The sequence below is a fragment of the Musa acuminata genome, chromosome BXJ1-6 (genome assembly GCF_036884655.1).
Source record: "Musa acuminata AAA Group cultivar baxijiao chromosome BXJ1-6, Cavendish_Baxijiao_AAA, whole genome shotgun sequence".
NCBI classification, from domain to species: Eukaryota; Viridiplantae; Streptophyta; class Magnoliopsida; order Zingiberales; family Musaceae; genus Musa; species Musa acuminata.
The window spans coordinates 44,162,681-44,177,356 of NC_088332.1; the positions used below are offsets into that span (position 1 = coordinate 44,162,681).

The 14,676-nt window shown below is 40.8% G+C and overlaps 1 protein-coding gene across 1 annotated transcript; it reads right to left on the reverse strand.

Moving 5' to 3' along the window:
* Positions 1 to 2,039: 2,039 nt before the first annotated feature.
* On the reverse strand, positions 2,040 to 5,969 carry LOC135677226 (cation/H(+) antiporter 20-like). The gene is made up of 4 exons (XM_065189299.1): positions 5,723 to 5,969; positions 4,615 to 5,637; positions 2,672 to 3,580; positions 2,040 to 2,587 (listed from the first exon to the last, which is right to left on the reverse strand). Exons 1-4 carry the CDS (start codon positions 5,912 to 5,914, stop codon positions 2,222 to 2,224), a joined length of 2,490 nt encoding a protein of 829 aa, XP_065045371.1. The 5' UTR covers positions 5,915 to 5,969; the 3' UTR covers positions 2,040 to 2,221.
* Positions 5,970 to 14,676: the final 8,707 nt, after the last annotated feature.

Sequence of the window (14,676 nt, forward strand, 5' to 3'; positions counted from 1 at the left end):
ATATGTAATGTTTCCTTGGTGATGTGTGTAAGCTCAGCATTTGGCTGGAAATATGTGCAAATTACATTTAGTTCCTGCTGGTTTGGCTTTGGAGTCGAATCTTATGATAACTCATCTATGGTGAATATTTGAGTAGTATAAACTCCCTTCATCATATTCCTTGTGAATTTATTCTGATCTACTATTCTACTCACTCTTGGATTCTCCTAAATGTTATGTTGCTTGTTATTTGTTTTATCTGCTATAGCTTTTATATATATTCTTGCATTAGTGTTAATTTTGTCAACCTATTGGCTTGCATATCATTCCAATCTTTTAAGCAATTTTATTCATCATGACCATTTTACATATGAAGAGTCCAAGTGAACTTGATTTCCGGTAGTATGAATACTTTGTTTGAAGGATCCAATATTAGGATCATATGCCCATCAGATTTATAGAATTTCTTATTGCAATATGTTTCTTGGTATGTTGATAAGTGTGCAGTAGCCTTTTTCATTCCAGGTTTCTGAGTTTTAATGAAGGTATGTTTTAAATTAATCGAGTTATTTAATGTTTGACTCTACTAGTTTAAGCTTGATTATTAGCACTAATTTCAAATAGCCATTTGAAGGATCTGATGATGATATTGGGTTTGGCATACTGTGTCGCATGTTAGGTGGTTTGTGATCATGGTATTTGATCGGCAGCTCATGTTGGTGTTTTTGATTGGTGATTTATTTACTTGTTACATTGTATTTATTGTGCCTCGATTATTGGAACATGTTCGGTTGCATTTGGATTTTGTTGTCTTTTAAATAAGGTTTTGGAGAATGTCCAACATGACATGTTATATTATTTTCAGGCTCATACTCATATCATTTACAACAGATATTTGAACTTTGTTTACCGCATCGTTTCTTTACATGGCATGATTCTTCGTGAATGTTAAATTTGCAGTCACAGAGCATATTGGGGATTCCAAATGCTTCGCATCTGATTGCTCCTTCTCCTTTGATGCGATGCCTTCTCTCAGCATAAGGCAGTTCGAGCGGTGCAGTAGGATGGTTGAGAATATGGAGATGGATCCATATTATTGTTTGGATCCTTTTTTATTTCCAACTTTACAGTTGCTAACTATTATTTAAAGCTTGGGAGGCATTTGTCTCACAGTGGTCATCGAGGTTAATTCGTCAATGCTATTGTGCTGCTTCCCCGGTATCTAAAGGTTCCTCCGGAATCAGCATCACACACATCAAAATTGGATATATGCACATGTATACAGCATTCCTTTTTCTAGTGGATAAAAAGATTTAGTGGTAGTTTATAGCAAGATTTATCGTATTGATATATTGATTATGACATATTTCAGTATCATCCACATGGTAGAAGTTGGTGATCACTCACGATAGTGTCAACAAAGGAACTTCAGACTGATATGATGTGACATCTCGGACCCAGGGTGACCACATGCTCTTGCGCTGTACAAGTCAATGTCGAACATCGTAGAGCCGTTCCAGAAAGCTTGGAACATTGTTACGACGTGGGCCTATACAAGTTGGTGTCGAACACCGTAGAGTTGTTACGGTCGACCCTCCCTTCGCAAGTATAAAAGTCAATCTCTTGAGCCGTTCCAGAAAGCTTGGAACATTGTTACGACGTGGGCCTATACAAGTTGGTGTCGAACACCGTAGAGTTGTTACGGTCGACCCTCCCTTCGCAAGTATAAAAGTCAATCTCTTGACCAATGCCAGGAGAAGGACTTCAAGCATTCAACTCACTTTTACTTCACTCAACACTAACTTAAGCTTCGGAGTGGTTAGAGTTAAAAAATTTTCCTCCCTATCTTGACCTACGTGTAGGAGTCTAGTGACGAAGAAGCAAGCCACTTGCCAAAAGAGAAAACCACACTTAGGAGACAAGGCTCAAACCCAATCCGACTCGACGTTTGCTTACACCACCCGAGTATTTGTGTGGGCAACTTTACGCATCCGGGATTGGATCGAGTCTTGTTGACACATCAATTACGATGTAAAGATTCACCAACAATCGATATGATATGTATCAAGCTATATCGAATATATGGATATATCATTAAGATATATCATTGTACCTCGTCCATATCGAGCGGTTTATAGATAGATTGATATGAATGTTTTCATGTGCTAAGCGCCAAATCTCTATTTAGCTGGGTGTATCCGGTTAGTCGGGTGTATCGTAGGTGTCGACCGAGTGTATACGGTCAGTCGGGCGTATCATAGGTGTCATCGATATCCACCACCGCGGATTCAGCGTCGACAACCACGGACACCGGCGTCTCCTCGGAATGGACCATGTCGTGCTGCTGGATCACCAGCACCGATGAGGCGATTCCGTGGCTCGACGAGGCCAGCATGTCGCCGACGGGCCCCAACTCCGGATGCTCTGCTGGCTGTTCGGCGATTTCCGCCACCATCGTCGTCGGGAACCGCCCCTTCCCCACCACCACCATCGTCGTCGGCGATTTCAGGACTGCCTCTATCACGTTCCCTGCCGGCCTTTTCTCGTACCTCGCTGTCCCCCCCTCCGTCTTTTTCCGGAATGCTGCCACGGCCGCCTCGTCCATTTCCTGCAACGGCAAAGATTAATTCCTCGACGAATCCGTAGTTCGCGCGTGCGTAAAGATGGAATCCGATCCATGGAGAAGGCTAACCTTTTCTCGCTGGCGGTCCATGACGGCGGTGGAGAAGGTATAGCTCTCGTCGGCGTTCTTCAGTGGCGACGGCCTAAGACTGACGCTGGGCCGCTCCACGCCGCCATTCTTCTCGGGCACGAATCTCACTGCGGTGACCCGCACGCCAGGGTGCTGCGCCATCCTCCCGGCGAGCGCCAACGCCTCCCGGTCGTCGGGCCCGCCGAAGAAGACGACGCAGATCTCGCGCGCGACCTCGGCCGACCCCACCTGTCTTCCGCCGCTGAAGCCCCGGTCCACGAGTACGGCAACGGAGCAAGGGGCCTCCCTCATGACCCTCTGGTTGACAGCTCGCCGACCGGGCCCGGCATTCTCCACGGCGCCGTCGCGGCGGTGCTGGTGCTTGTGGAAAGGGACGATGAGGAGGGAGACGCGCTTCTGCTCAGCGACGTCGCGGACGTCCTCGTGCATGGCGGCCATGGAGGAGACGGTGGTCGTGGAGCGGACGTGGACGCGGCCGAGCTGGCCGTAGGCGTCGAAGGCGAGGGCGACCGGGTCCCGGGCCTCCCGGGGGAGGCGGAATGGGAGGCCACTGCGGCGGGCCATGACGATGGAGGAGGGGCGGTCGGTGAGCTCGACGAGGTTTAGCACGTAAAGCTTGAGGGGGCACCGGTTGGTGTCGGCGCCACGAATGGTGTCGAGGAGGCTGCTGAGGGAGGGGGCGTCACGGGGGCCGTGGACGCAAGCAAGCACACGGAGCTCCTTGGGATCGGGGACGGAGGAGGATGCGGAGCGGTGAAGCTTGCGATGTTCATGGGTGTAGCGTCCGGCGCGGGCGGGCTTGTAGATGGCCATGACGCTGGGGGTAGTGATGAAGGTAGTGAAGAGCGCCATCAGAACCATGATGGCGAAAACTTCATCGTTGAGCACCTGCACGCGCCACAGCGTTCTCCATCTGTTAGATTTCATCCCACGATGGGACAACAGGGAACTAAAGTGATTGGAAATATGCATATATATATTAATATATATATATATATATATACATATATATAATATATATATATACATATATACATATACATATATATATATATATACATATATATATATATATATATACATACATACATATATATATACATACATACATATATACATACATACATACATATATATATATATATATATATATATATATATATATATATATATATGTATATGTATATATGTATATATATATATATGCAAGGTTCGTCGTACCGTACCGGCATTTCGACCCGGGCTCGGTGCCGGTATGGTACGGTATACCGCTCGGTACACCCAGGTGTACCGAGCGATACACTCACGTGTACCGAGCACTGCACACTGCTACAGTACTACTGCACACTGCTACAGTGCTACTGCACACTGCTACAGTCTCGAGTACGATACGAAACGGTCTGCGTACCGCTGGCCTGTCGGACCGGTACGTACCGCCCATACCGGGCGGTACAGTCCGGTATGGCAAATCTTGTTAATATATGTATATATATATATGTATATATATATATATATATATATATATATATATATATATATATATATATATATATATATATATATATATATATATATATATATATATATATATATATATATATATATATATATATATATATATATAGAAAACAGAGCTGTTTTTAAAGAAAATGATTTTTTAAATTTTCAGAAACCTATCTTTCTGGAGACAAAAAAAGAAGTCAGTCAAACTACAGCGTGTAATTTTCTCAAACTTGGCGTGTAATTTTCTCAAACAAAAAAAGAAGTCAGTCAAACTACAGTTGTGTGAAGCACGGCGTCGCCTTTTCAACGGCTGCTAACATCACGAAAACATGGTTTTCCCCTCCCGTCACTGGAACCCAACGACTACAGCAGGAGAAAGGGAAAAACCAGGACGTGAAGGAACAGGGAAGTTTGCGCACCTTTCTTTCTCTGCCGATGTTGAGAACGATGAGCTCGACCAGGCCCTTGGTGTTCATGAGCACCCCCAGCGTAATCGCCTCCCTCGCTTCCATTCTGCACGCCATGGCAGCCACGAATGTCCCAACTATTTTCCCCACGCACGCGGTGCATATCACCAGAGCTAGAATCCCCCACGATGTTGCGTCTTTGATGCTTGCCACGTTCGTCTTCAGCCCGCTTGATGCGAAGTACAGCGGCAGCAGCAGCACCGACACGAAGTCCTCGATCCTCTCCGTTAGTCTCCTGGCGAAGTCGCCCTCCTTTGGCACCGTGAGGCCGAAGATGAACGCCCCGAAGATGGAGTGGATGCCGATGAAGTCCGTGAAGAATCCTGACACGAGAACTCCGGCGAGAGTGAGGGCGACCCAGACCTCGCTCTCCCCTCCTCCGCTCTCGGTCCTTCTCGCCGCCCACGCCATCGCGGGCCTCACTACCACCATCTGTATGGACACGAACACGAGGCCGGTGAGGAGGACCCAGATTGACACCATCGGACTCCGGTGGCTCCCGCTGCCGCTGCTGCCCGAGATGGCGACGGCTAGAGCGAGGAGGATCCACGCGGCGAGGTCGTTGAAGGCCGCGGCCGCCATGGCGGTCTCCCCGAGCTGGGTGTTGAGCAGCCTGAGCTCGGCGAGGATGCGCGCGAGGACGGGGAAAGCCGTGATAGACAGCGCAACACCCATGAAGACGAGGAAGGCGCCATACCCGGCCTCGTCGGCGCCGGAAACGACATGGCGGAGGACGAAGGCTACGCCGACGCCGCAGGCGAAGGGGAGCGAGATGCCGGCGGCGGCAATGGAGAAGGCGCGACGGCCGCTGCTGCGGATAGAGTGGAGGTCGAGCTCGAGCCCGACCAAGAAGAGGAAGAATAGGAGGCCGATGCTCGCCACGGTCTCGAGGATAGGCTCGCTCCACGCGGGGAAGACATTGTGCAAGTACGTCTTGTTGCGGCCGAGGGCTGAAGGGCCCAGCAGAACCCCACCCTGCCATAACATCCAGCTCAAGAACGTCAAGGGATCCCTGCAATCGCCGTGTGTGAGAGATTCATATGCAGAGTTGGACACTTACGATGATTTCGGCTATGACTTTGGGCTGCCGCAAGGGTTTGAGGAGGAAGGAGAGGGAGCGGCTGACGAGGAGGACGATGGTGGTCTGGACTATGAGCAGAGGGAAGGCGAAGTGGAGGGGGTTGTCGCCCTGCCACACTCCGTTCGACGAGGTCTTGATGGCAGTAATATTGACCGCCATCGCACAGAGCATAATGACAGGAGGAGTGCTCTATTTATAGCCAGGCGAGAGGATAAAATAATTTATTTTATTTTTCCTCACATCATATGCTACACTGATAGAAAACGCTTGAACTGACATCATATATTGGATTGACACCAAATCTGTAGGTAAAGTATTCATTTCAATTTTTTTTATTTTACCCAAATTAAATTTCATCAGTTGACTCTAATTCTGGAGCAATATGAGAGTCTTAATGGTCCCTACAGTTCCATTGCGAGTTTTCGACGGTGACGGTTCTCTTTCATAATTTTTTTTTTTTTTTAAGTTCTTAAGTTGTTGTGCGTCGCGGGACTTGACGATGATCGTATCTTCCTTGGTTAACGTTAGGGTTTGAAGGGTCATACATACCTTCTCCTTTGTGGTGCCTCCCTTGGACTCTAGGACGCAGGAGAGGTCGCTGAGGAGGGGTGAGCCCTCCGCTAGTACTAGGTGTTAATAATTCTATACAATCGAGATCCTTGAATTGTCATAGCGGCCTTCTCTTTCATCTCGTGGTAGGAGGTAACACCAGTGGAGTCGAGAAGATGGACTAGTGCCGGTGCTAACATGTTTATCATAGACCTAGCTAGTTTTGTCTAAATTATATGACACTAGCAGACATGAAACCTCTTATTGCCCCATAATGACCTAAAAAAAAAAAGAGATGAGTTAGACGAGGCATTTAACTTAGGATCTCACAAGCAGACATTTTAATAAACACTTATTAGATAATATAAATTATAAATATAAAATTCGTAAGCCTCGAACGGTTATACAACAAAGGGTCAAAAATAGTCTGCCATGACAAAAGTCTTCATAAGTACTTGCATGATACTACTGTAAAATAAGGCAGCCACTAAGGTATCTCTAGGGTGTTGTACTGGTTGACACTCTGCACCATACTACGAAGCTAGAAAACCTTCAAAATGGTTATCTAGATAGATGGTTTTTGAATTGATTTGTCTTTACGCAATGAAAGTAAATAACCTAATTTATAAGACTAAAGCGACCACGAAAGCTAACCAAAATAGAGTTATCAAGCCTACCGTAAGTCCTTTACATGTTGTGAAGTACGAACAAAATCGAAAGATATGGACATACACATATATTATATCAAACATCTTTTGTATAGATTTATTCATGACATTTCCCCCACCCTTTGAAGTCATTATCGAAGCCTTTGCGAATGCTCCATCTCCTTACCTTTGAATCTTCAATCTTTTACTTTAACTGTAATGCACCTCCCTCAACTTCCAACTTCTCTTCATCGTTATTGTTGAGTAGTCAAACTTTGATTAACTAATATTGCTTTAATTCACTAGTAACTCTTGACTCTAATGTGGGGTCGATAGAGTTATACTAATTTTTATTAGTTCTTATGACTCCATTAGATAAAGAAAAAGACTTTTCTTATTGTGCACTAATTTCTCAAATGTCTAATGTCATGTGAACTAGGTGAATGCTGTTAGAGCTATAATGAGTATTGCCTCGCAAACTGAAGTTTTAAGGTATTTCCTTCATAAAATTTGTCTAACAATTCCTATTCAACTTAGTTGTTGCCTCTAAGTAAATTCATATCAATTTCACTTTCAATTGATATTTTGTTAGGAAATAAAGAAGATAATCTACTTTTAATAGAACTAATCACCATTAAGAATTTAACGATTATTATTTTCCACTAAGTCTTTTTGAAGCATCTTTGAATATGTGCATAGCCCCTCTATTGGATAAATAAGAGAACTAGGAGTATTCGATTTCATCCATTCTCTTAAAAGTTGAAAAGACAAAGGTTACTAGATTTTACATGTGTCCTTAAAGGTTTTACTCCATGCATCAAGTTGGTTACTAGCTTTCACCTATAATTTGCTCATACTTCTGAAACACCTAAAGTTTTTGCACTCCTTCATTGAGTTACCTACTATAATTCACCTTTTCATTGCCATCGAACTTCTTGAATGTAAGAAGTTTTATTCGAAAAGAGTAAAATTTTATCTTGACTTAGAACAAGTCTTTAATAGTTTTGATTACTTTTGAGATTATATCATCTTCTCTATCATTTTCATCACCTACTCGTTTGAGTCGAAAAGGAACAATACTATATATTACCAATTTCGTTCCTTAGTCAAGCACTCTTGTATTAACCCGAAGTCCCCCACTTTCGATTATCTTAATGAGAAGCTAATTAACGTCGGTCTGACAAAATTTCCTAGACTCTACCTATTTGTCTTATCTCGATACTTATATTTTGTCTCTATATTCTTCACCTCCTTCATCACTTTTCACGACTATATGCTCTCCCTCCAAAAGAACAAAGGATCGATGACTCGATGAATGTTGTACCTTTATAGTTCAATGATGTTGTCATGCCCATAACCCTACTATTCGTTGTCTTGCATCTGTGACTCTTCTTTACGATTAGTAAATCTGCCTCAACGGTATTGTGACGCTCTTCTAAGTCCACCTTTATCCTAATCGTCACTTGGTTTTAAATAGCTAAGTTCCTCTGAACTCATCATCGCTTCCTAGCCCCTTTCGACTATCTACTTCAATACCTCTATGTTCTTCAAGCAATTCCTCTTGGTCGATTAAAAAACAGACTATAACTCAGATGCATAGCCTCCATTATCATATTGTAGGGCTCACACCAATTCTGTTCTCCTTTGTATGCTTGGTAGTAACGTTTGTGCACTTCGCCTTATCCTCTAACTTGTCGAGCTTCCTCAAGCAAATATGAACTCTGGAGCAATCTAACTCTCTAGCCACCTCGATTATACTTTTGTATAATAAAGTCCTCCTATAGGGCTCACTAACTCTTACACTCGGAATCCCTCTTAACGGTATACAACTCTTATACACTAATGATTAAGGCTTTAATCCGATGTAAAATTTAGTACACACAAAAGACTTGTATATGCGATACGATGATATTTACTCACTAAATTCATAGTGCTTATTGTCGTCATGTTGCTCACTGAAGTGGAGCTCTATATAGCTCCCGATCATACTTTTATATGATTAAATCATTTACGGTACTTCTCCCGTATGTGTTTCATTATCTTGAACTGTTTCATAATGATCCAATGTACTATGTTTCCTCTTTATCATATCTATATTATATTATGATATTTATAGGATGAACTAAGATTGTGATATCTTCATATGTAGCGTTCGCCAGTATATCATAGGGTCTTCGCCACCTCTGTTATGTTCGTTTTTTTAGTAATCAACTTTCGTCTACCCGCTCTTGGGTCACACATGGACGAAGTGGAGTTCTAGGATAACTCGTCGCCTAGTGGCCCTTGAAGTTTATCGACTTCGCTAAAATTAATGTACCATTATCTGGAGCTTGAGCCCTTGCTCGTAGCATAATCTTTGCTACGCATAGCTTCTTTTATGACAATTTGAATAGCAATACTATGATATAATCTTTAAGAGTAATCATCTCTACATTCTCTTATCTCATGTTAAAAGTTTTTTTGACTCTAACTTCGTCTTCATAAGTTGAGTTATCATAGTCCTTTCGTCAATTACTTTGATGAGATAAAGGTGCATGTATTTTGAAACTCTATTCGACTTTGACACTATATAAAAATTTTTCTAACATCTTTCTCGTTTGAAGTCACTAATCTTTCGACATTATCATTCATTGATCTTTACCACCTTAGCGTCCAATATGAAGTCAAATTCTATCGAGATTCTCTGGTCAATTGGAAATCTTTGGACAGTAATGTTAACCGTGTATGAAAATTCCACTATTTGCATCTTCCATCCATCGAAGAGGAGAAAATGGAAGACAATGTACTTATTTTTTTATAAATTTCTTTAATTTTCTGTGTCAGAAAACATGCCGACATCATACAGCAATGGCCTAAAACACGAAGACTTGACTTATTAAGAGATGCGAGGAAGTCTTCTTCTCGATTTATGGACATAGTTGCCCTACTACGTCTTTGTCTTATCTCTCTTTTAGCACACCTCAAGGAATTCCGAGCACGGGTCAACATGCGCAGAAAATTCAAAGCCTTTGAAAGATGATATAAAAACAAAAAGAAAAAGCCAAGAATGCTTCTATCACTGCACTTCCCAAACCCTTCAGGGAATTAATGCAAACAAAACTATCTAAGATATAGCATGAAATCATCCTAATGGCTACAGGAAAGAAATTTTCAACACAATTAATATATATATATATATATATATATATATATATATATATGTATATATATTCTCTTTTTAACAAACCTTGCTGTCTTCGAAACCTCGAGGAGCGAAGAGACTTTGATCGAACCCCCTCTCTGTCGCTGTCTCTCTCCCCCAAGAATCCTTCCCACGCCGATCCCAGCCTACGATCGCGTGGTGACGGCAGCGGCGAATCCATCGATGACGACCACGGCCTTGGACATGTCTTCCCATGACATCATCAAGAAGACGCGAAGACTTGTGGGGCTATGGAGGGTGATCTCGCGTTTGTGGAATGGGTCCCGATGACAACATGAGGAAGACGAGAAGTCTTACGCCGGTTGTCGGGGCCTTGGAGGGTGATCTGGCGGTGCCGGTCCATTCTCCGGTTGCGAACGCGCTCGGGGAATGGGTCTGCCTTTTACTTGGATGGCGTAAGTACCGATGATCTGCTTCCGGTCTGGTCCCTCGCGACATGTCCGATCGAACCCTCATCGATTCTTGGGGTTTCTTGGACATCCGGCCCAGGCTTTTGACACGGTGTGGCAGCACGAGATCTTCTCGGATCAGATTGGTTGCTATTCCACTTCGGCGACTAGGGTTTCTCAAGGCAATCTTTCTTTTCGTTTCTGCATAATCTTTCTTGCCCTTCGTCGTCGTAGAAAGATTATGATCTAATTAAATTTCTTTGTGCTCTTCCTTTAAATTAGATTAAAGTTTTAAAGATTCCAGACAAGATTTATCTAATGTCGTAATCTGTTTTGGTTGCACTGCTTGACAGAGATCTGGTTCTTTGGAACTGATGTCTTGCGTATATAAACCAAGTTTGTGACCATAAAATCTTTAGTGCCAGTTTTGTAGGAGGACAACATTTGACATTTTATGCCCGACTAGTTGAAGCCTACTCGAGGAAGTATCAAGAAATAGGTTAATTGAAAAGGGTGGGACAAGAGATCTCGAGTCACAAACAGGATTTCTCCTCCAATTCGAGGTACTAGAACAGGTGATGGATCTTATTATTTTTGGAAATGCATTGTAGAAATCACACGGCAGATCTCTCTGTGGTTATTTTGTGGTTTAGTCCTACTGGTTCTGCCAATCCTGTAAATTCCTCCAAGAGTATGGATTTTTAGGTTAGGTTGTGCCAATCTATTTCTGAATGACAGTGTGTTCTTGCTAATTCGTCAAATTATGATGGAAAAGGTTTATATGTGTGGATGGATAGCCATGAAATGTGGTCTTGGAATATGATTTATTTTTGGAGTTTCAGATTAGTAGGAGATGTAGCATCATTGGAAGTAGATGTCCTGCATGTTGTCCACTGTCGCAAATGCGCCTCAAGCAATAAGTGTGTGTATTGTAAACTGAAAGCGTATTTAAACCATCTGAATGTTAGATCCGATTTTCAATTTCTCAGTAGGACATGCTATTGAATCATTATTTGGTTAATCATATCACTTAGTATATATTTCAAAGGGATCATTGCAAAGTGAAATCTTTCTCAGGCATTAGAATTATGCAAATATGACATAATTAGGTGTAATCTACCTTAAAAGATAGGTGATACAAAATGGATTCTGGTGGTCAGTTTCATCCTTGAATTGATTATCCTCTCTTACAATGTCTTGGTGTTGGAGGAAAATCATCCGTTGGAGTTTCTTTTTGGTTTTCTTTTTTCTTATTGTTTTGGTTAACGTGGATTAAGAGATCAGATTTTGACTAAAAAGGAATTGGAACTTATTTGAAAAGAATGAAATATAGAAAAAAATTGAAAATAAAAAAAGATATCAGAAGAATTCTCAAGTTAAAAAATAGAAATAAAAAACTAATAAAGGGCATTAATCGAAGATAGTAGTCATTCCATTGGATTTATGATTTGTCTCAAAAACAATATTTAGAATATTTTATCTATTATATAATTTTTCTTTGATTTTTATTTTTTTTTATGAAATATATGTTTGTAGTTACTAAAGTCAAATAGTTAAACTTTTTACTTAAATTTTTAAATATTTATTCTTGTGATTTTTTAGATCTATTTATCAAATTAAATTTGGTTACTTGTAAAATTTTGAAGTATATTAATTTTTTAGCTTTTAACATCTGAAGCCAACCACTTGGTACTTTTAGTTAATTGTCCAATGATGTGATACTACATAAATTTCTCATTAGATATAGTCTAAATAAATTTATTAGCCAATATCCAGTTTATGTATACTTCATGCTATAAAATATACTCAACTATCAGTTCAGTCATATCTACCAAGTAGCAGATAAATGGGCCTTGTAATCGACTAGGTCACTAGGCTACATAAAGTGTTATACAATGGCCTCTTATACTATTTTTTTTTGTCTTTTTTAGATTTATTTGGTATAAAATTTCTACTTTATCATGGTTAACATCCTGTACATTCTCTTTTCATGTGAATTCTTTGATTTCTTTACCACAACATAATGGATCTAGGTCAAATGTTTTGTCTTTGAGACTAGTTATTCAATTGAAATTGACAAAAAATAGAAAAATTGCAGATTGGATTTTGAGGAGATTATGTGCATGTAACTTATCTCACGGTTCCTGGTTGAGAGTATTTCTGCGATTCTAACTCATGATGCAAGGATATTAATATCAGTTTTATATCTATTGGTTTTGGATCTCTACAAATTGCTATATTTAGATTTCTTTTCATCAATAATGAATGAAAATACGTTTCTAAGATCTAATATTAGTCATATGTCAAGAACACATGCATATAGGCTTCCATAATGGGATGTATTTGGTTCATGATACATGAACAAATCTATAACTCAAAAAATTATAAATATATATACTTAAAGAAGTTTTAAGTTATACCGTATTAGTGGCTGTTATGTCAAAATGATGGTCGTGTCTGATTGGGACGTGGGTTAGATCCGCAAAGCTAGTCAGTTGGAGGTCAATATTATAATATTGATACATCCATACGTGATACTGTTCTTACAACATATAATATTGATTTGCAGTTTGCCATTGTTGAATCAGAAGCAATATAGGTGACATTTTGGTCATCTGGGCTAATTGGGTTTAAACCACTATCTCGACATTGTGGCAAGTATGACCGTGAGAACTAGGGATAGTAACTTGATATTGAGTTTTGCAACCATGATGGTTGTTGGGTAGTAGAATTGCCGTCATTACATTATTGTTGCGAGCCATATGACTCTTTAGATTCTATAAGCTGAATTCAATCATCTGCATCTTTTTATGACCATGGAATTCACACTACTAGGAAGGCTATGATGGATTATTTTGACCATGGAATTCACACTAATAAGAAGGCTATGACTTTGAGGATATCTTGTCTAATTAATTTCAGTTAGGCTCTCTCATCTTGAAGCCATCAACCATCTTTCCTGTGCCTGTCTTTCCTGATATGAACTTATTTAGTTAGATGATCTAACACCATGATGGTCATCCTGGATGGAGTGAGTAAAATACTAACACCAGTTCATGCTCTACATCTCCATGTACAATGTACATGTATTGGAGTGTAAGACCCATGATATAGACCACTATCATTGGTGGATGCCATGATATCTACCTTATTGTCACTCAAATCTTATGGAGACAAGTATATGATACAAAAGTCTTGTCGTCCTAGTCAAGTTGTTGGTTGATGATATCCAATGAGTTAACCAAGTACAATGAGCGACTGCTCCCCTTGTTGTGCTGGCCTGATGATTGAGACTGACTCGTGGCTCTAGCTTATAGAGGATTGATTGTCTGGATTTCATCCTTGCATCCAGCCTTGAGTAGATCTATACTAGCTTTGTATAATAAGAAATTAGTTTATTGAGATTAAATTGTTGTATAGATCTACATAAGCAAGTTGAGCAGATCTAATTTGAATAAATCTATGTTAGATTGGTGTACAAGAAATATGAATAAATCTATGCGAAGCTAAAATGAAGCATAGATCTACAAAGGACAAATTTTAGGCAAGAGTCATGAGTAAAGAGTAAGACCATAAGCAAACACAAAAATAAAACTGCATTCGGGGCATTATAGAAATAAGCAAAAATGAAGTTTTGCTTTGGAGAGGACAGCTTAAATGTCTTGAGTTTTTAACCTTGATATCCTTGAAATCAACATCAAATTGCGAGCGAAAAAAGGTTGGATAGTGATATTGAGAGTGTAAGGCAAAGAAAGGGGAAAGGTAGGGAGGGGGGGGGGCTGTCTATGGGTTTAAAGGGGTAGGAATGAGCAGTATGCTTATCGCTTGGTACAACTTGGTGTGCTGAATAAAGAACTGGATTGTATGCCTGATATGGTAAACATTCTAGGTGGTACGAACAGGTACTGTGTTATAGCTTGGTCCATGTAATGGTTCAGTTAGTTATATTGGCATATATTGGTCAATATGGATTGGTTTGATTGACTTGCTGTTACCTTGTATATTTTGATGAGGAACCTTACAACTAGCCAAGCCCATCTTCCAGGAGGCAGAGCCATCTCAATTATATTATAATATAGCAAGCTAAAGAGAGGTTCTGTATAATGTTGGTATATGAATTGATTTTTCTTAAATGGGACATCGAGT

Coding starts and splice junctions, on each gene's coding strand:
- LOC135677226 (XM_065189299.1), bottom strand. CDS start 5,914: ATGCTCTGTGCGATGGCGGTCAATATTACTGCCATCAAGACCTCGTCG. Junction 5,638..5,722: donor AAGTCATAGCCGAAATCATC/GTAAGTGTCCAA, acceptor ATGTTATGGCAG/GGTGGGGTTCTGCTGGGCCC. Junction 3,581..4,614: donor ACATCGGCAGAGAAAGAAAG/GTGCGCAAACTT, acceptor TGGCGCGTGCAG/GTGCTCAACGATGAAGTTTT.